Raw genomic sequence first — 22,227 nt, 5'->3', positions numbered from 1 at the left:
AAACGGCATCACATAGCCGGCAGCATGGGTACACGAGCGGTGGCCGCCTGAAGGCAAGGATATAAATTTAGCATTCCACACAAAGTATTGGCAATTGGAGGAACGTGATGATTTCCCGTTCATGGGGCCGAGCCACCTCATAGTCTGAGGCCCGAACGTCCTCATCGTCCGGACATTGCCGGGGTCGTCACCTCCAGTATTGCCTTGAAATCCCCAATTCTTAATTAAACGCACACCGCTACACAGTACCCCGGCTTGCCCCTCCCCCCTCTCCAATCGCGCACCATTGCAAGGCCAGGGATGCTGGGAACTATTTGGTGCCAGCCCTAAGTGGACACAGGGAGACCGGGCGGGCAGGCCCAACAGGGGCTCGTCGTGGGGGCTTGTTGAGGGGACAGGACTAGGGGGGTGATACCAGCCCAAACTAACTGGGTTCCGCAGTCCCATATCTCCAAACACGATGCCCGTAATGGGTGGTGTTGATAAACACCGGTTTTGGTGGGAGGAGTCCACTTCTAGAAGCGACCTTAGGCAGGACCACCCTTGGAAGCCGCCTTCTTGGCCCGGTACTTCATCATCTTCCGCTTCTTGCAGGTTCTGCACTTGCCGCAGTTGCAGGTGGTCTTGGCCGCCGAAATGGCGGCCTTGGTCGCCTTGAAGCGCGGCTTGCCCTTCTTGGCCGCCGAAACGGCGGCCTTGGTCGCCTTGGACAGCCGCCTGCCCTTGCCGGCCTTGCCGTACGTGTTGCCAAGGCTGGTCTTGGTGGTCGCCTTCAGTGCCGTCGGCCGCTTGATCTCGATGGCGGTCAGACTGAAGCGCTGCGGCGGCTCCGTGGACTCGGCCTCGATGGCGCTCACCATGTCGTCGTATGCCAGGTCCGTGCCGTAAACCGTCACCACAGCACACACGTGTTGCCCCCCACCGGCGCCACGCACAGCGCTCGTATCTTCCTTCGTTCGGAACGAAATTTGCCCAAAAAGGCCTCTGGCGGACGAAATTTTTTTATCTTGACTTGGAATTTCGGCCAAAACGCACGGGATCTTGGGGGGTCTTTCGGCAAACAGACGAAGACATTTTTGGGATTTCGGCCACTTTTGGCCGAAGGACAGGGGGTTCCAGCGGCTACTCCACGGACGAAACCTGCGTGGCATATGGTAAGAAGGCTCAAAGGGCTGTATCTATGGGTGTTGACGGCGGGAGAGTGAGGTAATGAGGTTGGGTCGGCGGGAAGCAGGGCGGGGAGGAGTGGGCGTGTCGTGTCGGTGTCGACATCGTGCGGGTCGGGGGCGGAGCCCCCGGAAAAATTTTGGGGGTGAACGAAGCGGCGGCAGCCTGTTTCGTCAACTAAACGAAGCCATTTTAAGGAATTCGGCCACTGACGCCGCCCCTGCCTTCGTAAGATACGAGCGCTGGCCACGCAATGGCTCCTGCCCCTCCCCCTTAAGGGGCAAGCCAAAACAGATGCCCAGCAAATGCAGGCTCCGGCAGGCTCGGGCAGAGCCAGCTGACTTTGTTGGACGTAGTGCACTATTGCGTTAAATAGGTAATCCCCCGAGCTATAGCTACAGAAATATGAGGGGCAGCTGGGCGTCCCGTGACCTTGACCCAGGGTTTTCCCATGTGCGTCCCGTATTATTAATGGTATGAATTAGGCGAGCAAGGCCACGTGGAGGAGGACAGCGCGGAGTCGCCCCAGAAGCGGCGTCGGCGCGCAGGTTGAGGCCGGCCGGTGTCTGGTTAGCGGTCTTTGCTGGCGAGCATAGCACCGCACAGTATGTGTGTGGTAGGCCGCAGCATTGAGGAGTGCTATGGCTGGCGGATTTCCTGCTGTTTGGTTGATTGCTGGCTGTGCTTGTGCTTGACAGCGGGATGTGGCTGGACGCATGGCGGGCCGTGCCTGTACGAAGCGACCCCGGCCATGTCCGGGAGATGAGGTAGACGCTTGCGGCCTCAGACTAGAGACGTGGCGTGGGCTCAGCGAGGGGAAAGCACATATCATGTCCCGGATGCGTCCAAGACTAGTGGTTGGTTGCAAGGCTTGCATCTTCGGGGAGCGGCAAGAAACGGGCTGCAATGCAAGCCCTCGGGCGAGAAACGCAGAAAACTAGACATTTTTGGGCCCCTGGATGCCGTGGGCGAGAGCGTTTCCAGGTTTCCGGGCGCTCAGAGTGTCAAGTCGGGGCGTGGCGTGTGTGTGTGTGTGTGTGTGTGTGTGTGTGTGTGTGTGTGTGTGTGTGTGTGTGTGTGTGTGTGTGTGTGTGTGTGTGTGTGTGTGTGTGTGTGTGTGTGTGTGTGTGTGTGTGTGTGTGTGTGTGTTTGCTGGTTGGGGCACATGCGCTGCAGGTGGGCCCGGTCAAGCAGCGGAGCGCGGGGTCGCGCTCAATACTTCGCGAGTTCCCCTCTGTCGTCCCTGGCCGCGCTCTCTGCGTGGTCACACAGCGGTTCAGGCTCGCCCTCCCAACCCCGCACGACGATCGTAGTTCCCTGCTTGCAGGTACTCTCTCCGGCGGTGGAGCCGCCTTCAGAACTTGTAATATGACGTAATGCATGGAAAACGCACAAGTGCGCAAGTGGTGTGCAGCAGAAGTATGACCTGTTGGTGAAGCCGCGACTGGCCGCCGCCGCCGGCATCCGCCGCAAAGTCGTCCGCAAGAATGTCCGTGCATACTGGGCATACCGGACCCAGCTAGTTGCGCTGTCTGCCAAGCACCTGAGTTGCTTGCATGTCGGTTTGGAAAGTTTGCAGCCGCACCGGGGTTGGGGGGTCCGAGTTGGGCCTCGATAGTCTCTGTGCTTGCACGCTCACGTTGTCCCCTCATGTAACGTCGCGTTAAACATGTCCGGCCCCAGTGCAAGAGTGAGTGCCATTCCAAAAATATGTAACGCACCCGCAAGCGTAAATCATTGCTCCACGCTCCTGGGCAAAGCCATGGGTCACCAGTGCCGCACCTCCATACCATCCATACCGCCGGCCCATACCATCCAGCCTGGCGCTGAAGTACTTATTACAGTTGCAGCCTAGAATAAGCCTGTACGCAAGCGTCAACATATAAACGTCCTGTGAAACGAAGACCATCCTGAGACTCACCGCTGCGCACTGGATGCTTACGTGCTCACGACACATGCGTAGTTGTATATATAGGATACATGGCAGAAGTTTCAGTATTAGTGGACACATAAGGGCGAGCCCCGCGGCCGCGACAGCTGTCGGAAAGTCTGGACTGTAGGCAGCACAGATGGGAGAATAGCTCAAATGGAGGTGAGATTATGTCTTCAGCAGCGAGTCCATAAATTGCAGCAGGCGTGTGACACGCCCGGCTTCAACTGACTTTGACACTTTTGCGTTTCTCTGTTCTCAGCGCTATTCTTACATTGGAACTATCAGCAGTGGCGCATATGGAGTGGTATACAAGTGCATCGACTCGGCGTCCGGGGGCTTTGTCGCGGCCAAGGGAATCCGCTCCGCCCACACCGACACAGAGGTGCATCGCCTGTAGTTTGAGGCTGTGCATCTTGCATTACTTGCCATGTTACGGGTCTCATGTTTTAGAGATCGAGGCCCTTACGTATACCGTAGCCTTTGTATAAACCTGCTTTATTGGGGCAGACGGCACTGCATGCGAGGTGTACCAGTGGCATTTATCGCCATCTTCATAGCATTGAAAGTACTGCGCGGCTGTCGGCGGCCCGGCCGTGCCCGCCTGGCGGTTCGTGTCACGGGCTCACGGCACTCACCCGGTTCGGTGCGGGTTCGTGCGGCTTGCTCCTGTACTGCCCCAGGTGATGCGACTGACCCTTCGTGAAGTCAAGGTGTTGAAGCTGCTTCCTCCGCACGCAAACATCGTTCACCTCTTGGAGGCATTCCGGAGCAAGAGCGGCAGGTGTGGCGTATGCTGGCTTGATTGCCCTGCGGCTGCTAACACCGGCAGGACTTAAGGTTGGCCCCTCCGCATGGCCCCTTGCTTGGCCACAGGGTGTATCTGATTTTCGATTATGTTGAGCGGAGCTTGTACCAGGTACGTGCGCCGAGAACGTGCAGCATTATGGATAAGGAGGCCCAGGCTGGACAGTCCCATAGGACGTGATGCAACCTGCCTGCACATGCCGTGTGTTCGATGTCTCAGGAGCTAGACCGGCACCCGAATGGCGCGCTGCCGCCACCCATGGTCAAGAGCATTGCGTGGCAGCTGCTGCACGCGCTGGCGCACTGCCATGAGCACAAGGTGAGGGGTTGTACGCCAGAGCCCAACGTGTCGCTTCCGATTCTCAAGGGATCGTCGCCCATCCCAGGAAGAGAGCGCCAGATGGGGAGCCCGGGGGATAGGATGGACTGGCACCAAGGGTGAGGCATTGGCGGAGCCGCCGCCAGCACGACTGAAATTCTGCGTCCTTGCGTGTGGCGCTCCCGCAACAGCACATCTCTGACCCTACGGGATCCCCTCCATTGCAACTCTTTCCCACTGCCTCGCCCCAAGGTGGTGCACCGCGACATCAAACCTGCAAACGTGCTGCTCACGGGCTACACGGCGGGAGGGGGCAGTGGCGGCGTGGCCAAGCTATGCGAGTGAGGGCGGGTCGGAGGGCAGGCGGGCTGCGAGAACGCGTCATGCCCTTTGCTGTTCATGGCTCCCCCATGCAACCCCGTGACGTGTCCGTAATTCTCAATCGCAGCTTTGGCTTTGCACGCCTGGTGCGGAATGCGCCTGTTCCGCCGGGAGCTGCGGCCGCAGCGGCCGCCACGGCGCGGGCGGACGGCGTGTTGGACGCGCACTCGCGGCTGAGCAGCTACGTGATGACTCGCTGGTACCGGCCGCCCGAGGTGCTGCTGGGCGACCCCACGTACGGCACACCCATTGACATCTGGTGAGCTGGATTGGGCTGGGTCCTTGCACGTGGCTGGGCGGCTACTGCCTGCCGGGGGGGGGGGGGGGGGTACAGCGTTGCTGGTGAGGTACAGCGCTGCTCAACGCCCCTGGTTCGCTCGCCGCTCAGAACTTCAAGTCCCAAATGGTGAATGGTCACAGCCCTTTGCGACATGCGGACGTCGAAGACCCCATCAGGTCAACCTTGCGCATCTATTGGTGTCGCGCATGCCTGCCGCACATGCTGACACGCACGCCACGGCTCCGACACGCGCACGGGCCTGCAGGTCTCTGGGCTGCACACTGGCTGAGCTGGCCACCGGGCGGCCGCTGTTCCCGGGCTCCAACACGCTGGACCAGCTGTGGCGCATCATGCGCTGCCTGGGCCCACTGCCGCCGCACCACATGGCGCGCGTCCAGCTGGACCGCCGCCTGGCGCCGCTGGCCAGCCCGCCGCCGCGCAGCCGCAGCCTGCAGCAGCGCCTGCCGGTGAGTCACAGCAGGGACGGTCAGCAGATGGTGCGCATGCATACCATTGCGTGCAGGCCATGTCAGTGCGGCAGAGCCCCGCGTCTGAGCTCCGGCAGATGCCGAACCTTGAAGCTGTCTACAGGCACGCAGCCGTACTTGGCCCGTACCAGTGCCCCGCGGTAGAGCCCCGGCAGCAGCTCCACCCACTTCAGCCTGCCGCCTGCTGTTGTGGCTTGTGGGTTCCCACGCGCACGGGCACATCCACCTGCACCCACTGCTGCTGACCTGGAACCTGCTGCCTGCCCGACTGGCCGGGTCGCAGGAGGTGCCGCCCGACCTGCTGCAGCTGCTGGCGGCCTGCCTAGAGCTGGACCCGCGCCGCCGCCCCACAGCCCGGAAGCTGCTGCAGGTGGATGCGGGGGGTCGGTGACACGGTGGGATGGGAGGGGTCATGGCACCGCATGTGACGTTTCAAAGTGTATCGTGAGGTGTCTTCAGGGTGTCGTGTCGCACTGCCAGGAAGCACATATCAAAACGCGACGGAAACATGCTACGTGCAACCAGCAGCGCCATCCAGCCCAGGGGCCTGCCTAACGACTGCTGCTCGCGCTGCACTGCTGCAGGCGCCCTACTTCCACGACCTGCCGCACCTGCTTGCCGGCACGGACCTGGCACGCCATCTGCCTTATGCCGCTGCCGCTGCCCCCGTTCACATCACCTGCACCATCAACGGCAACACCGCGGCGCATGTGGCGCGCTCGGCACCTGCGGGCGAGGCTGTGCCTGCAACCTCAGATTTGCTTGATGCCAAAGGCGTGCACACTGCGCATAAGCTGGCTCCGCCAGAGTTGGAGAATGCTGCCGGGGCAGGCCAGCGGAAGTCTGAAGGCTGTGTGGATAGCCTGGCGCACGCTTCCTACGCGCCTGCCAGCGTAGCGTCCAACCTCACTTCACAATCGGCCGCAGCAGGGGCTGGCCCCGAGGCAGCCACCGGCACACCCACAAGCGCAGATGCAGCCACAGGTGTGGCTAAGGCTGAGGCTGATGCATCCGCAGTTCTGCTGGACGCTACGGCAGAAGCGCCTCCAGCAGCTACATGCATGCCGCAGCAGTATGCGGCTGAGCTGTGCGCCGGCAGCGGCGCTCTCGCTGCGGGCTTGCAGCTGCAGCCGCGCTCCCGTGGATCCCTGCAGCCTGCGGGGGGCGCATGCACACCCACAGCCACTGAGGGCGAGCGTGCGGCCGCCAGTGGCATCGGTGGCACGCACGCGGACGCCGCGGCGGTGCCAGCCGTGGAAGCTGGCACCGAGACCAGTGCTGGCGCTAGCCTTTCGGACTCGGCTCATTCGGTATGCCATCCCGGCATAGCCTGCAGCAGTGCAGTCCCCGTAACTGCCCAGGAGCAGGAGGATCCGGCGTTAGTGACATGCGCGTCCACTCCTCGTGCCTCCGACACCGCCATGGAGCCTGCCGTCCGCAGCACTATGGTTGGGCCGGTTGTACCTCTACCGCCAGGCACCACCGCTGCTGCTGCGCTGGCTGCTGCTGCTGCCAGGGGTGACATAATAATGCGGCGGGTGTGCGATGCGGCGGAGGGCGTGTCAATGATGACCCCCTTTGCTGCAACGGCCGCTGTGGGTGTGCAGAAACAAGAGATGACGCCTGCTGCTGACCAGCTGGTTGCGGCGGGCCACAACACCACCGGCGGTGGCGCCCTGCTGGCGGCTGGGCACCCACTGGACCCCTTGCATGCGGTGCCGCCTGGCCCAGCACTGATGGCGTCGGCACGACTTGCCAACAGGACAGCTGCCAGCGATGGCGGCGCCGCGGTCGGTGCTTTCATTGCGGGCCTGCCGCCCAAACCAGCTGCTGCTGCCGGAGGCACCGCTGCGGTACCGCTGCTCTGGGGCCCGCAGTGGCGGCGCGGTGGCACGGACCTCAGCGGCGGCAGCTACGGCTTTGACATCGGCATCACCGGAACGGGCACGATGACTGGCCCTGGCGTGGATAGCAGTGGATGCAACATTCAGTTGGAGCGTCAGACGACACCGCCGCATGAGGCTGGCGGGCTGCGACAGGTGCACGCGCTGGTCGGCACCCTGGAAGACCCGACCGCAGCCGGTTCGGCGACATCGGGCCTAACAGGCCTAGTCGCCGCCCCCGCTGCAGCCGCTGCGCTTGATGATGTGCGGCCGCGTGGCCCCGCAGCCTCCCAGACTGCAGCCGGCCCGGGGGGTCGCACAAGCACAGATGCCATCGGCATCTGCAGCACATCGCCGCCAGGACCAGCAGCGCAGCAGTTTGGGAGCTGCAGAAGGCCTGTCGCCGTTGGCTCCACCGCAGGCCACAATGGCGGGGTAGGCGCCGCCGCGAAGAAGCCACTGCGTGCAATTGTTCATCGCGTTCGGAGCTACCTCCGCAGCGGCGCCAGCAGCAGCGTCACGGACGACCCGCACTGCCACGCCTGCAGCACATCAGCTGCCTCGCCTTTTGGCAGCCCGCCCGGCGGCACCGTGTGTGCAAGTGTTGGGCAGCACTACGGCGGCATCGCAGCAGGGAGGCGCCACTCAGCAGCCGGCACGCCGCTGGGCGCCCGCACCAGTGTTGGCGTCTTTCACCAACACCGGGACAAGACTGCAGGAGGACCGGCCACACAGGAGTCTTCGAGCACGCAGCAATCCCTGGCAATGGGCTCGCCCACACTGTCGGAGTGCGGCGGCACCTGCACCACAGCCCTCCGTGACCTGCCGTGTGCTGTGAGCCCCACGGGCGCACCAGCCATGTCGCCCACGGACTTGTCGCGGGCGCCGCACGTCCGGCGTCCCGCTGATGTCGAGGGCGCGGCGACTCTCCTGTCCACACTGAGCTCAGGTACATCAATTAGATGTTGAGCTTGAGCAATAGGGGCAGGCAATAGGGGCTGGTGTGGCCGATGTACTCAGTGCAAATGTACTTACCGATGAAGGCTATCGCTGGCTGGATGACCCTGTCCACCCCTGCGTGTGCATGCAGGCAATGTGGAGCTTCAATTGGTTGCCGGCTCGTCGCCGCAGCAGGCGGCGGGCCCAGCAGCCCGGGGCTCTTGTGCCGGCGCCTATACCAGCCCGTCCGTTGGCAGTACACACAATCCTGCATGCGCCAGCATGCAGCCGCATTGCACTCATGAACTCCACAGTGGGTTCCATAGCGGCAGCAGCCTAGTTACCTGCCGGCGCAACAACCAGGACGCGAGCCACGGTTTCCCGAAGGGAGGCGACCATGTTGCAGCCGACTTCACGGACCGCACGGACAGGCGTGACGTGAGGAACACCACCGATGGCGACGGGTACACGCACACGGCGCGCTGGTTCTCACGCCATGGCAGTGCAAGCACGTCCAATCTTGCCGGAATGAACCCCGCTGCAGGACCCGCCGTCTTGACAGCAGCAGCGGCTGCTGCGGTCAACACCACTGCCGTGACCCCCGTATCCAGCAGCGGCCGCAGCAGTGCCAACCGCACCTCCCCCTCAGCGCTCAGTCGGCTGACTCAGGCGCTCACCTCAATGCACCACAGCCGCCAGCATCATCAACAGGCAGCACCGGCAGCACCAGCACCAGCAGCAGGGCGCTACACCTCTGGCGGCGGTGGCAGCAAGACCACATTACGTCAGCCCCCAGGACGCTCGTACACCTTTGCCGCTCCTGCCGGCACGTCGCCAGCAGTTGCCATGGCCGCAGCCGTTGCTGCTGCGGGCGCAGCCTTGCCTGCCATGGGGTCATCGAGCGGTCCAGCAGTCGGGCGGGGTGGAGGCGGCTCGCCACTCGGCATGGCAGCTCCGGGGACCATGTTCCCAGCGGCAGCTACGCAGACCACATCCATGTCCATCTCCCAGCTGCTCTCAGGGAGCGCGCTGGAAGGCGCAGAGGCTGTGGGGCGCCCTGCCCCAAGCCCGGGCAGTATGTACGATAGCCCTGAAAGCGGTGCAGTTGTCCTCAGGTGCCACACCAACCAAGGCGCGCCACCACCCGCTCAAGCGGCGCCTCAGGCTGCTGCAAACGCTACTACACGTAGCGATAGCGGCGGCTCATGCCTACCGGCTCTGTGTGAGGCCGCAGAACACGGGACGAGAGACTCCGGCGCAGCCGCCCACGACCCAGCAGACAGTTTGCAAGGCATGGCGCCTGCAGCAGCGGTGCCACAAGCGCAAGCGCATGACGCGGCTCTATGCCGCCGCAGCAGCGGCAGTGCAGGCGTTGCTGGGGTGCGAACTAGCAGTAGCGGCGGCCTGCCGCCACACCCAGGGCGCAGTCGCAGCCGCCTGAGCCACGTCAACAGCCCGCTGCTGCCAGACAGCAGTGTGGCTCAACTCCCGGCATCGCGGAGGACCCCGCAGGTGACCAAACAGTGTGTCCCATGTACGCATGCAGTACAGCAATGACTTACTGCCTAGCAACCGCTTTCCGGCGAGTTGTAACCAATGTCATTGAGTTGACGTCACCTTGCTTGTCTGCAGGTCATTGGAGGCGTGGTGGCCGGTGCGACTGTGGCAGCAAGTGGGGCTCCTGAACACAGTAGTGCTGCGGCCTGCGACCACGCCGCAAGGGCGCCCCCGAGCAGCAGCTTGCACGCCACCCCTGCTAGCCCGCCCCGGTGCCCGCAGTACGCGTTTGCCTTCATCAAAACCGCTCCCAACTTACAGCCCAGGGCCAACGGCGTGTCGACTGGGTACGGCTTCATGGAGAGCTGCAGTGGCGGCACGACGCCGGGTGCTTCCGCTGGTTCCCCGGGGTCTGTGCGCCCAAGCGGCGGTGCACGGGATCCCAACAGCTGCGGCAGAATGCACGTGCCACAGCAGGCAGGCGACATGCCCACAGGCAGCGGCGCGGCCTGTGGGCTCGGATTTGGCATACAATCAAGCACGCAGGGCTCGCTGCTATTCAATACCATCGGTGGGGGCACTCCGTCCGCGACGCCCTCTCTGGATGCCACGAAGCTGCTGGCGGCGGCCCTGGAGCCCAGCGGCGTAGCAAATGCCACGGGCACAGACGCAACCAATGGCAACCCTGCCGAGGAGAGGAGCGGCAACAACAAGGCACCCGCGTCGCTGCTCGCCGCCGACTCAGCGATGCAGCGGCCGCCGGTGGCGAGCGGCACAGTGCTCACGTCTGGCACGCTGAGGGAGCTAGTGGCGACAGCGGGGGCTGCGGGCACGCCGCGACCTGGCAGCACCGATGACGCCGCCTTTCATCTGCCCGCAGCACTGGGCCATGGTGCGGCGCGTCGTGGGCCAGGAGGTAGCAGGGTGCAGGCAGCAGCTAGCCCGGGGCTGGGTCCGTGGGGCAGCTCGACCGGCTGCGCTGGCATCGGGGCATTCTTCTACTCAGCACTGGCCACGCAGGCCTTCGTACAGCCACCCATATCAGAGGCCGTTGAAATGGATCCGGAGACTGAGACTGGGAGCGTGCCGCCCAGCAACCAGCGCTGTCTCGCCGGCGCCGCATCAGCCGCGGAAGGTGCTGGCGAGGGAGGTGGAAACGGCCTGGCAATTGGAGCAGCCACTAAGGCGGGCGCTAGCCCCGCTGTGCAAGGAGCACGGCGACGATGTCTCTCGCAGGAGTATTGCAGTGGCCTGGTGGAAGCACCAAATGGACAGGATGAGGATGGATCAAGCAGAAGATTTCGACGGCATTCTTGGAAGAATTTCAAGCAGAAGATGGGGGCTCTTAAGAAGCGCCTGCGGCAGCTGTTAATGACATAGGATAGGCCAGAGGCGAGTGTCTGTGGGGTATCCGAGGAGACTGGGTGTTACCGGAGGGAACGCAGCAACGCATGGTTTTTGCGGTGCATATTACGGCCTGCATGGAACAGAGCAATGCTGCAGCTGTCTGTGACTGGGAAGGAAGGGGTGCGAGGGATAGGCAGTACTGTGTGAAGATGTTTTGCGCTGTATGTGAGAAGGGGACAAGGTTAATTGCAGGGCTGGCTTCATTCTATTTCATCATTGCCTTGACCCTGCACCCCATGTGTACCGGAGATGAAGAACATGTATGGGTGATTGGCGTGACACCGGAACGTATATGGCGGCTTGCTGAGTTGCTGTCCATGCAAGACAGACAGGGGGGGGTGTACTGCAATTCCATGATTCCCAGAACGAGACCCTGGAACCATATGGCGCCGAAACGTCCCAGAAGGACCGTATGGCGTTACGGATACGGTAGAACAGGGTAGAACGGACGCGGTTGGGAATGGGCTGACATAATGGCACTGGGCTCCTATCTTAATGTCTCCAGACATTAATTGGCCATTTTGGCCGTTTCCTAGACATTCCTCCCGGGGACTAACGTCTGAGGCAAGACATTGTACGCCCGGTTTTGGGGCGGGTTTTGTCCCAATTCCTATGGAGAAGCCCCCAAACCGCCATGTGCCCAGACAAAAGACGGCGGCCACCCGGCCGTTTTTGTCTGAGCCTAGACATTGCCCTGAAAACAAGATACGACCCCTGATGGCACAGTTGGGACATACGGTACGTTTCTTGCAGTACTGCAGCATGGCTGACCGCGGCTGAGGACAGCTGAGCACGGTTGCGACCTGCCCTGGCCGCGAAGTAAAATGTTCGATGTCTAGTGCTGATGTGTTTCACGTCAATAATGTGTTACATGGTTTCCAGAAAGTGTGGCCTATAACGAGATTAACCGAGCCGCAAGGGCTCCTCGTCTCTCCTGTTAGCGTCATTGTGAGCTTCGTAAACACGCAAGGCAGAATATCTCAACCTCAGAAGCTTGTTACGTCTAGGGTCTGGTGTGCCGCGGGTACCGAGCAGACGAACACAGATAGCGCAGGTCCAGGATAGTCTTCGAGCTACTAGTACACCCAGCAGGGCCCTTGTGGCCAGACAATTAGCGCATTGAACTTTGCGGATAGCAAAGTGAGGTGTGACAGGTGTTGTCGCGGGATTGATCTAGAAGCGCCGAGCGCCGTCTAGAACAGTCTGGAAAGTGCAGGCACCGGTAGCTAGATCGAAGTTGCTGGAAGGGTCGATCTAGATCGAAGTTGCTGGAAGAGTGATCTAGATCATAGAACGTTCTGTACGACAGCGTGTACGACGCAATGGGGCTAGGGTACGACGCAATGGGGCTAGGACGGTAGTACTTAAGCCGCGGTGCCTGTTGTCTCAGTCATAGCGCCGGGTGCTAGCCTGACGTGACATTCCAGGTAGCCTTCCCCAGGCAATCAAAGGACTTACGGCCATAGCGCCGGGTGCTAGCCTGACGTAACATTCCAGGTAGCCATTCCCAGGCAACATCTATCACTGAGGGCACCAGACGTGACATTCCTGGTAGCCGCTCCCTAACCAAACACTTACGCACCAGTGGATGGTCTTTCCCACTGCGCTGCTACTGTAACGGTATACGGTTGACTTACCGCCCCGTGCCACTCATCCCTCGGGAGGGAAACTACCTGAGACCGCGGGACGTGCAGCGGCAGCCTTCACCAGCAATACCCCTTAGGCCCTACGCTGCAACCCCCCTCTGTCTCCCCAGGGGAACCAGCCGGCACAGCACCAGGGCACGTCCTCATACGCCCCTCGTGTGCCCCCAGCGACATCAGACGATCCTAGGGCAGCCCCGTTACTCCCCAAGATAGGCGGTTGGCTAGTCGCACGATTAGTTCAACGCGAAAATTTTGGGGGTGCGGCGCGTAGTTGGTATCGAGACCAGGTTAGCTGGTGCTCGACTGGCGGGTCGTGCCTGGTCTCCCCTTAGTCTCGCAGCGCTATCAAGCTAAGCTAACATGGCAGCCCCGGCGCACGTGCAGCCCAGCAGCGTCAATTCCATACCGTACTATGAGACGGATGATTGCGCTCGGCAATGGCTGGCACGACTAGAACGTGCTAAGCGCATGTACGGCTGGACGGACGAGCAGACGCTTGACGTTGCTGTCTGCCGGCTAGGCGACTCCGCCGCCACGTGGTATTCAGGGGTTGAGAACTCCATCACCACCTGGGCGCAGTTCCAAATCACCTTCCAAGAACGCTTTGAGGCGAATCAGGAGGAGTTATACAACCTGCTTGCGCGCTGTCAACAGCGGCGGCGTGAATCCGTACGAGGATATGCGGATAGGTTTCGCGACTTGGCATCACAGCTGTCGCTCAGAACCACTGACCCCGTCCATACCTTCTCCTTCCTTCGTGGGCTACAACCGGACATCTACGACCAAGTGTTCTTGCTGAGGCCTAAGACACTTGAAGAAGCAATCCACGATGCCATCTACGTTGAAGAAGGCTTGCACCGCTTCTCTGCACCCAGCCGCAACTGCCGGTGGCATGCGGAGTCTCCCAGCCACCGCCATGGCCGCTACGATGACCAGCGATTCACTGACTGCCACCACCGCTCGTATGCTGAGGACGATGTGTACCGTCACTACGGCAGCCATCCATCACGACACGAGGGCTACTCATCGCAATCTCGCGCACAACACCAATCGAACCATAGGCGAGGTCACGACCGCCGTGACTACTCCCGTCAAATCAGCTTGTACGACGCCGATGAGGCGGACGAAGCTGCTCTTCAAGGTCTTGCCGCCCACATGGTACGGTTGACGCACCTGTTGGCGGAGGTGGCAGGGCAAGGACCTCACATGTTGGACATGACGCGAGACAGCCGTTACTACGAGGAAGATACGTGCTACGTGCCGTATGAGGAGTACGAACCACACCCCGATGCCGAGCAGGTGCACGTCCCTTCCACGCAACCGTATGCGCCGGACACCCTCGAGCTCTCACCACTTCCCACGCCGGCAACTGCGCTTGCGCACCCACCTAGCGCCACCTTCCCGACGCACGTTTACGTCATGCAGCAGGCCGTATCCCCGCCGCCATCAGCAATGCGGGATGACACGCCCCAGGTACTTCACTTGGAACGGATTCCCTCACAGCAGCCCGCGCATCCTGCGGAGAGCAAGGAGAACAAGGATGGTGCCAGCGAGGACGTGAAGGGCATGGACACGTACCCCATGCAGTTGCACACAACACTCGGTTGTGACGCCGCATGCCTTGACGTCAATCAGGACCTGGCGCAGCCCACCGAGTGCGCACCTCCTGTCAACCCCGGCAGTTCTGCGCCCGGTGTCCAATCATCATCACAGCAACCGCCAACCGTGGATACGCCCATGCTCGAGCCACCCGACGTCCGCGAAGAGCGTATTACTCGAGACTCACCTGCTGTGGAGCAGATGCCGCCAGCGGCGCCGCATGTGCCTACGCACGCACCCACCCCACCGCTTCAGCAGACAGCGCTCCCGTCAGCTCCGGCGGCCTGGCTTGCTTGTACGCCGCCGCGTGCTTGCAATGATGCCTTGGCGAAGCACCCTGTTAACATGACAAGGAGTCAGGGGAATCACCAGTCAGATGGGCTGCACACGCCAGATCTGAACACAACAGCCGCCAAACTCCCGACCGTTGGTCCCCGGTCATCCACCTTTCATGCTCAAAGCTGCTGCGACACGCCGCTGGCACCGCCAACCGCCGACACGGTGTCGGAGCTGCCACCCCAACCCATGTTCCGTTCCCCGGACGAAACGCCAAAGTTGTCCGGAACCGAGCTCTCCTTTCATGTCCAACTATCGCTAGATGCAATTCGCCTCCTCCCAGCCCTGTCCAGCACCAACTTGGCAGCGGCGCAGGCGCATGATTGCGGAAGTTGTGCCCTGCAAGGCACCGACATGAGGGACAGGTCACAACGTGGCGCACCGCCTCTGGTGGCAACGTGGCAACAACCCTACACGCCTCCCATTGAGGACGCAGTAGACGCAGCTAGTCATGCTGAAGAAGCGCAATCAGCCGCTTCGCACGTGCCTGTCACACCCCTCGTGTGCGCACAGCACCTCTCATCGCAAGACGCCGTGGTTACTTCACCTCCCAAGACCCCGCGGACGGACACGGCAACTGTCCCGCTGCATATCCTGCCTCAGCAAACCCCACACTACGAGATTGTGTGCGTGAAAGACACCCCCGCATGGAGCAGCAGCAGCACCGACTCTCTCACCTTCACGACCGCGCGCTCCGCTGATGCAGCATGCACGTACGAGGCACCGACGCCCACGCCACCACCAGAGCCACCACCGCATTCGGCCCAACTAACTCTGAGACCCACCGGCCTATCGAATACGGTAATGTTCCCACGCTCCGTCGCAGCAAACCTGCAGCAACCCACGGCGAGACCCACCGGTCCCGACCTTTTTCCCAGACTTACCGTGGACATGGAGACCGACGCGCATGCAAGCAGAAGCACAAGCTACAGCCTAACCAGGAGGGGCCGCTACAATCAGCTGCAATCAATCCAGCACGCTGGCGCTTGCGCGAGATGGCGCAGGAGTTCCCTTCACGGTGCTGGTTACAGTTGCTGGTTGCGCAGGAAGCCGTCCAAAGCGCCAAAGGCCAAACCCGTACGCTACGATTGCACAGTTTGCGAAACTCTTTACGCACTCACCAGGCCGACGGAGCCAGCACATGCCGCGAAGCCTGGCGGCGCCAGAGAGCCTGGTCAGTCATCCATGCCTACGGGTCTTGACCCCCGTGGCAGCGACCCTGGCAAAAAACTCAGTCGTGCATCAGGTAAAATGAGTAGGTGATCAAGGTGCGGCAAGTAGGTCGCCCGTCTGACAAGTGAGTCGACGCCCAGTCAGCGGCCAAACCCGGCACGCCCAAGATCCGCGTCCGGAGGCCCGACCTTTCCCAAAACTTCGGCGCAGCCCGTCATGCCTGCGGAAGGCTGCTTCTGGCCGACGCGGTCGTCGGATCAATTGTGGGGGAGGTCACAGCTGTGGCCAGACAATTAGCGCATTGAACTTTGCGGATAGCAAAGTGAGGTGTGACAGGTGTTGTCGCGGGATTGATCTAGAAGCGCCGAGAGCCGTCTAGAACAGTCTGGAAAGTGCAGGCACCGGTAGCTAGATCGAAGTTGCTGGAAGGGTCGATCTAGATCGAAGTTGCTGGAAGAGTGATCTAGATCATAGAACGTTCTGTACGACAGCGTGTACGACGCAATGGGGCTAGGGTACGACGCAATGGGGCTAGGACGGTAGTACTTAAGCCGCGGTGCCTGTTGTCTCAGTCATAGCGCCGGGTGCTAGCCTGACGTGACATTCCAGGTAGCCTTCCCCAGGCAATCAAAGGACTTACGGCCATAGCGCCGGGTGCTAGCCTGACGTAACATTCCAGGTAGCCATTCCCAGGCAACATCTATCACTGAGGGCACCAGACGTGACATTCCTGGTAGCCGCTCCCTAACCAAACACTTACGCACCAGTGGATGGTCTTTCCCACTGCGCTGCTACTGTAACGGTATACGGTTGACTTACCGCCCCGTGCCACTCATCCCTCGGGAGGGAAACTACCTGAGACCGCGGGACGTGCAGCGGCAGCCTTCACCAGCAATACCCCTTAGGCCCTACGCTGCAACCCCCCTCTGTCTCCCCAGGGGAACCAGCCGGCACAGCACCAGGGCACGTCCTCATACGCCCCTCGTGTGCCCCCAGCGACATCAGACGATCCTAGGGCAGCCCCGTTACTCCCCAAGATAGGCGGTTGGCTAGTCGCACGATTAGTTCAACGCGAAAATTTTGGGGGTGCGGCGCGTAGTGTCACACCCTCTTGTTACCAATGCAATCTAGTATACTGGTAAGGATTGAGCATCCTAGCCTCGTTGGCTTCTCATTTGTTGCTCGTACGTGCAGCACATTCAAGTTCATGTTGTGTACAAGACATGACTGTTGCCTAAAAACTACCAAATGCTTGACTCCTAGGCGTGCACCGTCGCTAGGTGCTGCTATACTGCATGCTGCAGAACCTATCCCTGATAGCTGAGCACACACCAAAGCGGCTCACGACAGAAATACCTTGTCCAGCAATCACCGTTTTGTCATAGACGAGGAGCCTAAGCCTAGAGCACCCCGCACGCCGCTGGCACTGCTGCCGCCACCTGCACCCATGCCGCTGCCGCCAGTCAATGGCGTCGCGAAGCCACCACTCATCAGGGCTGCCGGTACACCTCCCCCGGCCCCGCAAGAGGAAGGCGTAGCGCACCCTGCACTCGCCGCCTGCGCCAGCATGGTCGCCTTGGTGTCCGCAGGCAGCGGCAGCAGCAGCTGCTGCAGTGCCGCCTGGTGCTCGCGGTCGCGCTGCCGCACCGCACACAGCGCGTTCTCCAGCCCCTCCTCCTCGCGCTGGGACAGTTCCGCCAGCTCTGCCTGTTGTTTGAATGAAGCAGTACAGAGGCCATGTGAAGTACACACATGAATGCCGCGTTGTAGGACCGGTGTGCTGTAGCCTGGAAAGTCTACCGCCGCTTGCACCAAACAGTGCTGTTGCAGAGCGAGGTCACGTTCCCAGTTGCCTGGACTCTCTAGGCCCGTGTTTGCACACCCTCCAGCCACGGCCCACCGCCCAGCTCATCGCTTCATAAAACCTGAACTAATTACCCCGTTCTCCATGAACGGCTACCCCCACCCCACCCCACCCCACCCCACCCACCCACCTGCAGCGCCCCCAGCTCCCGCTCGCGCCGCTCCAGTCGGTCGGCCAGCTCCGCACGTGCACGCCGCAGCGACTCGGACTCCCTGGCAGGGCAGCGACCAACTCAGTAACGGGTTACAGGTACCGAGGTATTCCTCACGCCCCTTGAGCAGTTCCACAACTAAGGAGCCAAGCCCACAAGGCAGCCATGCAGTCCAGCCATCCAGCCATCCAGCCAAACCATAGCAAGCGGTCAGGTCGACCGTTCCCACACTCCCACTGCCCACCTGCGCGCCTCCGCCAGGTCCTCAGACATGGCCGCCAGCTCGTTCGCCCTCTCGGCCGCCGCTGCTGCCGCCACCGCCCGCTCGTGCTCCACCTGCGCCTCCAGGGCCGCCACACGCGCCTGGTGCGGCGCCACGTACGTCTCCTGCAGGGTGTGGGGCGGGGGTAACAGTCAGCTGGGCCCAAACCCGCAGGCAACGGCAACGCAGTGCCCAGCAGGTCCCGCACTGGGCACACCTCCCTGCACCCCCCACACCCCACACATACCTGGATGCGGGCCAGGTCTGCGGTCATGTCCGTGAACTGCTTCACCTGCGTTGAGGGCATTGGGAGCAGTCCCACGACAACCTCGCGCGGTTGACACCATATACTGTCGTGCGCCCCACCCCTGCTCCTCCCCGCCTGCGCGCAACCCGTTCACAAGCAACTAGCCCAAGTCCTCCGAGCCCGCACGCCCACCTGTGTGTCCAGCAGCTGGTTGGCCGACAGCAACTCGGCGGCCCGGCCCTCAGCGGCGGCGGTGGCAACCTGAGCAGGATAAACATAAATCACAGCCCCGGCAATGAGCGGCAGCGAGAGGCAGCGTGGCGCGAGCAGCCTTGTGTCCTTACCAGAATGCATCCTCATAGTCCGATGGGTGCAACCAACTCAATCTACCCTTCCCCTCCATTCCCGCGCAACCCCACGGACCCCCCCCTGCGCACTTCATATCATTCCTGCCTTTTTACTTTGCGCGGGCCTTCTGATGGGTGCAAGTACTACGCCGGCGCTGCACACGCACCTGCGCATTTCGCAGAGCCGTGCTCAGCTGCTCGCTGTCCGCCCGGGCCGCCGCCAGCGACTCCTCCGTTGCCGTCAGCGCAGCCGCCAGTGCCCCCGCCTGCTGCCGCTGGGACTCCAGCGCCTGCGCACACAAGAACACATCGGGTATAAACGTGAGGCATGCACATGTAGTCCACCTGTGCACCCTCCAAGCATGCGTCCTGGCCAAATAGCCCGCGCCCCTGCACCTCCGCCATCCTCACCGCCTCCGCGCCGCCCAGCCGGCCCTCCAGCTCCAGTATGTCCGCGTCCTTGCCCGCCAGCAGCTCCGTCAGCTCAGACACAGCGCCGCGCGCCTCCACAGCCGCCCGCACCTGCGCCGCCAGCTGCGCCCGCGCCGCCCCCAGCTGCGCCTGCAGGTCCTGAACAGTCGCCCGGGCCGACGCCGCCTGGGCGCGGTGCTCGGCCGCCTGGATGCAAAGGCGAAGCCCGAAGGCGCCAGTACGTCCGACCATCGTGCTTAAACAAGACCGTGATCTCACAGCCGTGATATCGCAGCTACAAAGACGGCAACAACAGCGATAACACGACGAATAATGCTCACCAGGCGCCCCGCCCGCTCCGCGACGTCCGTCATCTTCAATGCCACCCAGCCCTTGAGTGCGAGCCAGCTGCGCAGGTTGGCGCCGTGCCGCCGCCGCAGCGCCGCCAGCTCAGCCGCCGCCGCCTCAGCAGCCTCCCGCGCCGCCCACTGGTCAGCCGCGCGGCGGCGCCGCTCGCCCTCCAGCTCCTAGGTGGTTCGGCAAAGCATGCGAGGTGAAGAGCGTTTAGCAAGCGGGCACGCTGCCGGAGTGCTCCCGCGGCATTGCTGTACCACCTAGCCAGCGGCGCACCTCTTGAAAGCGCCGCGTCAAGTTTTCAACCTGGTCCTCGTGTGTCGCAGCCACCAACTGGGCAGCTTCCGCAGCAGCCTCCACAGCGCGTCGCACTTCCACCTCCGCTGCCTCCTGTTGCTTCGCCGCCCGCTGGCGCAGCTCCACGACCTCCGCCTTACACCGTGCGAGTGCAGCCATTGCCGCCGCTCCCTGCCTCTTCCATCCTGCAACCGTGGTCGTCAGCGCTTCCGAAAGCATGACCTGCCGCTGCTGCAGGGCGGGCACCGCCGCCGCCAGGTGCACAACTGCTGTGGCACCCAGGCGCTGCGACGCGGCGGCAAGGCGCACGCACTTGTCCCGACTGGTCTGCAGCTGCTGCACCTCCAGCTGCAATGAAGACAGCGCTGATTGAAGTTGTTCTGCAAGTTCAAGCCAGGGTACATGATCAAATTGCAAGGTTACCGTACTCTGCAAGCATGGGCGCGGCTCAAGCCCTAGCGACATGCCTGACCCATTGCCCGCACCCTGCTCGCCCCATTCCAGCGTTCATGGAGCCACGATGACACGGCCGCTGTACTCACCCGGCCCGCCCCCACTGCAGCGACCGCCAACAAGCAGCAACGACCGAAGCCATATGTTAAGAACCAGTTGCAGACCTACCCTACTCACCCGCCTCAGCTGCGTGTCGGGCCTGCAAAGCTGCCAGCTGTGCCTCATACTCCGCCGCCAGCGCCTCCGCCTGCCGCCGGTTGCCCTCTATGACGCCCTCCAGCCGCCCAGCCGCCTCGGCTGCCTCACGCCTGCGCGCTTCCGTGGCCGCAAGCGAGCTGCGCACTGCCAGCGCCGCGCAGCACAGGGCGCCGGCTGACATTCCAACCAGCAGCTTCAAGAGTTGGCCCGACTCAGCTTCATGGCTTCGGCGTGGCGGCACCTCGCCGGATGACTGTTCCCGGCCAGAGCTGCTCTCGGCGGGGCAGACGCATGTGGCAGCACCAGCTTGCGCCTGGCCGCCGCTTAGCTGCGATCCCGCAGCTGCTGAGCTGCCACTGGCATTTGCCAGTGGGCCGAAGCCAGTTGCTGCACGCGCGCCTGAGGCTTCCATCGAGGCTCCCCCAGACCCAGTGGCGACAGTCTCGCCAGTCAATTCCACTAGAAGAGGCGTCCCCGACTGCGCAAGCGTGCTGTCGAGCGCTGCATCCCGTTGCGGCTTTGCAGCGACTTGCTCGGGTGCTACATCTGAAGCCTCTGTCCGCGGCCGGGGCGGGGCGCCCCTAGCGCTGCCTGTAAATGCAACATTGGCCCCAGCCCTCGCTGCCGCCTTTGGAGCTGCATCAGTCGTAAGCGGCTTCGCTGCTGTTGCCGGGCCTCCGCTGGTGCGGGCGGAGGCCAGGATCGCCTCTGCCGCTGCTGCCATCGTCGACTCTGCAGCTGCAGCAGCAGCAGTCGCATCTGCTGCTGCACGCGCACGCTCCGCATAGTCGGCCCGAGCGCGCACCAGGCGGCGCAACCGCGCCAGGGCCTCGGCCGAGGCGCCCTGCAGCGCCAGCTCAGCAGCCAGGCCGTCCAGGGCGTCGTCGGAGCCATGCCCCGCGCCGCCTTCCCCCTCTGTCCTGTCCTGAACCGCACGTACGGGGCCGTCGGGTCCCTGGCCCTGTCCCCCCGCGGTGTGCAGCCCTGACGGTTCACCGGACCCGCCCGCTTCAGCGCCTGCCTGCAGCCCTGTCCACGCTGATTGTGCAGGCCCCAGTGCCAGCCGCCCACGACCCACGGCCGGCCTAAGCAGCTGCTGCAGCTCCGCCAGCTGCTGCTCCAGCCAGGCGCGCGGCCGGGAGGCCACCAGGCGATCCAGCTGGCTGGACAGCGCGTGCAGCGACAGCTGCATGCGGGTGCGCAGCGCCAGCAGCAGCGGCGTGTGAGCAGCTACCGGTATGTGACACGGCGCCGTGCTGCCATCAGGTGTTGCTCCTCCACATGCAAGTGCACCCGACAGACTGGAGGCTCCCAGTGCAGCGGTGTGGCTAGAACTGGCGAGGTAGCAGCACGAGGTGAAGTTGCACGCGGGGTCGACGGCGAAGGCACGCCGGGCGGCACGAGCAGCTGGGCCGCGACCACTGGCCTCCGGGGCATACGTTTTAATGTTTGCCGTGCTGTCCTCTTGAGGCCCCAGCCGCGCGCGTGCGTCGCGCGAGAATTGCCCGGCCCGCAACCAGGCGCCCCCAAAGGTGAAGTCCAGTCCAGCGGCAGCACCGAGTGGAAACTCCTGCAAACATATGGCAGAAATTATAACAAGCGCCTGTGTGCGAGAGAAAATGACAGTCAGTTCTTGTCAAGCGTTCTCGCGCGCACCTGGCCCCCAACAATACCAAGTGCTAAATTGAAAGCAAGACACAGCGCTAGCATTCTCCTAGGATACTTCTACATCAGCAAAGTCAAAGAAGAGCTTTCCCCGCATTTGAGTGTCCCGGCTATCTGTGTACCGAT

At 62.5% G+C, this 22,227-nt stretch overlaps 4 protein-coding genes across 4 annotated transcripts; 1 reads left to right on the top strand and 3 right to left on the bottom strand.

Moving 5' to 3' along the window:
* Nucleotides 1–58: 58 nt before the first annotated feature.
* On the bottom strand, nt 59–960 carry CHLRE_09g414700v5 (uncharacterized protein). The gene has a single exon (XM_043066353.1). It carries the CDS (start codon nt 858–860, stop codon nt 528–530), a length of 333 nt encoding a protein of 110 aa, XP_042921649.1. The 5' UTR covers nt 861–960; the 3' UTR covers nt 59–527.
* Nucleotides 961–3,060: 2,100 nt separating this feature from the next.
* CHLRE_09g414650v5 (uncharacterized protein) lies at nt 3,061–12,727 on the top strand. Its single transcript, XM_043066352.1, has 12 exons — nt 3,061–3,259; nt 3,360–3,482; nt 3,781–3,881; nt 3,974–4,016; nt 4,125–4,223; nt 4,476–4,564; nt 4,672–4,863; nt 5,150–5,351; nt 5,656–5,742; nt 5,957–8,204; nt 8,346–9,706; nt 9,827–12,727. The coding sequence occupies exons 1-12, from the start codon at nt 3,254–3,256 to the stop codon at nt 11,069–11,071; spliced, it is 5,796 nt and encodes a 1,931-aa protein (XP_042921648.1). The 5' UTR covers nt 3,061–3,253; the 3' UTR covers nt 11,072–12,727.
* A 629-nt stretch (nt 12,728–13,356) lies between these two features.
* Nucleotides 13,357–16,150, bottom strand: CHLRE_09g414626v5 (uncharacterized protein). The gene is made up of 4 exons (XM_043066351.1): nt 15,801–16,150; nt 14,531–15,510; nt 14,132–14,260; nt 13,357–13,917 (listed from the first exon to the last, which is right to left on the bottom strand). Exons 1-2 carry the CDS (start codon nt 15,860–15,862, stop codon nt 15,294–15,296), a joined length of 279 nt encoding a protein of 92 aa, XP_042921647.1. The 5' UTR covers nt 15,863–16,150; the 3' UTR covers nt 13,357–13,917; nt 14,132–14,260; nt 14,531–15,293.
* A 48-nt stretch (nt 16,151–16,198) lies between these two features.
* Nucleotides 16,199–22,210, bottom strand: CHLRE_09g414600v5 (uncharacterized protein). Its single transcript, XM_043066350.1, has 11 exons — nt 22,093–22,210; nt 20,416–22,006; nt 19,765–20,165; nt 19,476–19,661; nt 19,135–19,341; nt 18,891–19,013; nt 18,569–18,637; nt 18,377–18,421; nt 18,112–18,254; nt 17,847–17,928; nt 16,199–17,559 (listed from the first exon to the last, which is right to left on the bottom strand). Exons 1-11 carry the CDS (start codon nt 22,144–22,146, stop codon nt 17,221–17,223), a joined length of 3,240 nt encoding a protein of 1,079 aa, XP_042921646.1. The 5' UTR covers nt 22,147–22,210; the 3' UTR covers nt 16,199–17,220.
* Nucleotides 22,211–22,227: the final 17 nt, after the last annotated feature.

This window comes from Chlamydomonas reinhardtii, chromosome 9, assembly GCF_000002595.2.
Source record: "Chlamydomonas reinhardtii strain CC-503 cw92 mt+ chromosome 9, whole genome shotgun sequence".
NCBI lineage: Eukaryota > Viridiplantae > Chlorophyta > Chlorophyceae > Chlamydomonadales > Chlamydomonadaceae > Chlamydomonas > Chlamydomonas reinhardtii.
This window is presented reverse-complemented; position numbering and strand designations above follow the sequence as displayed.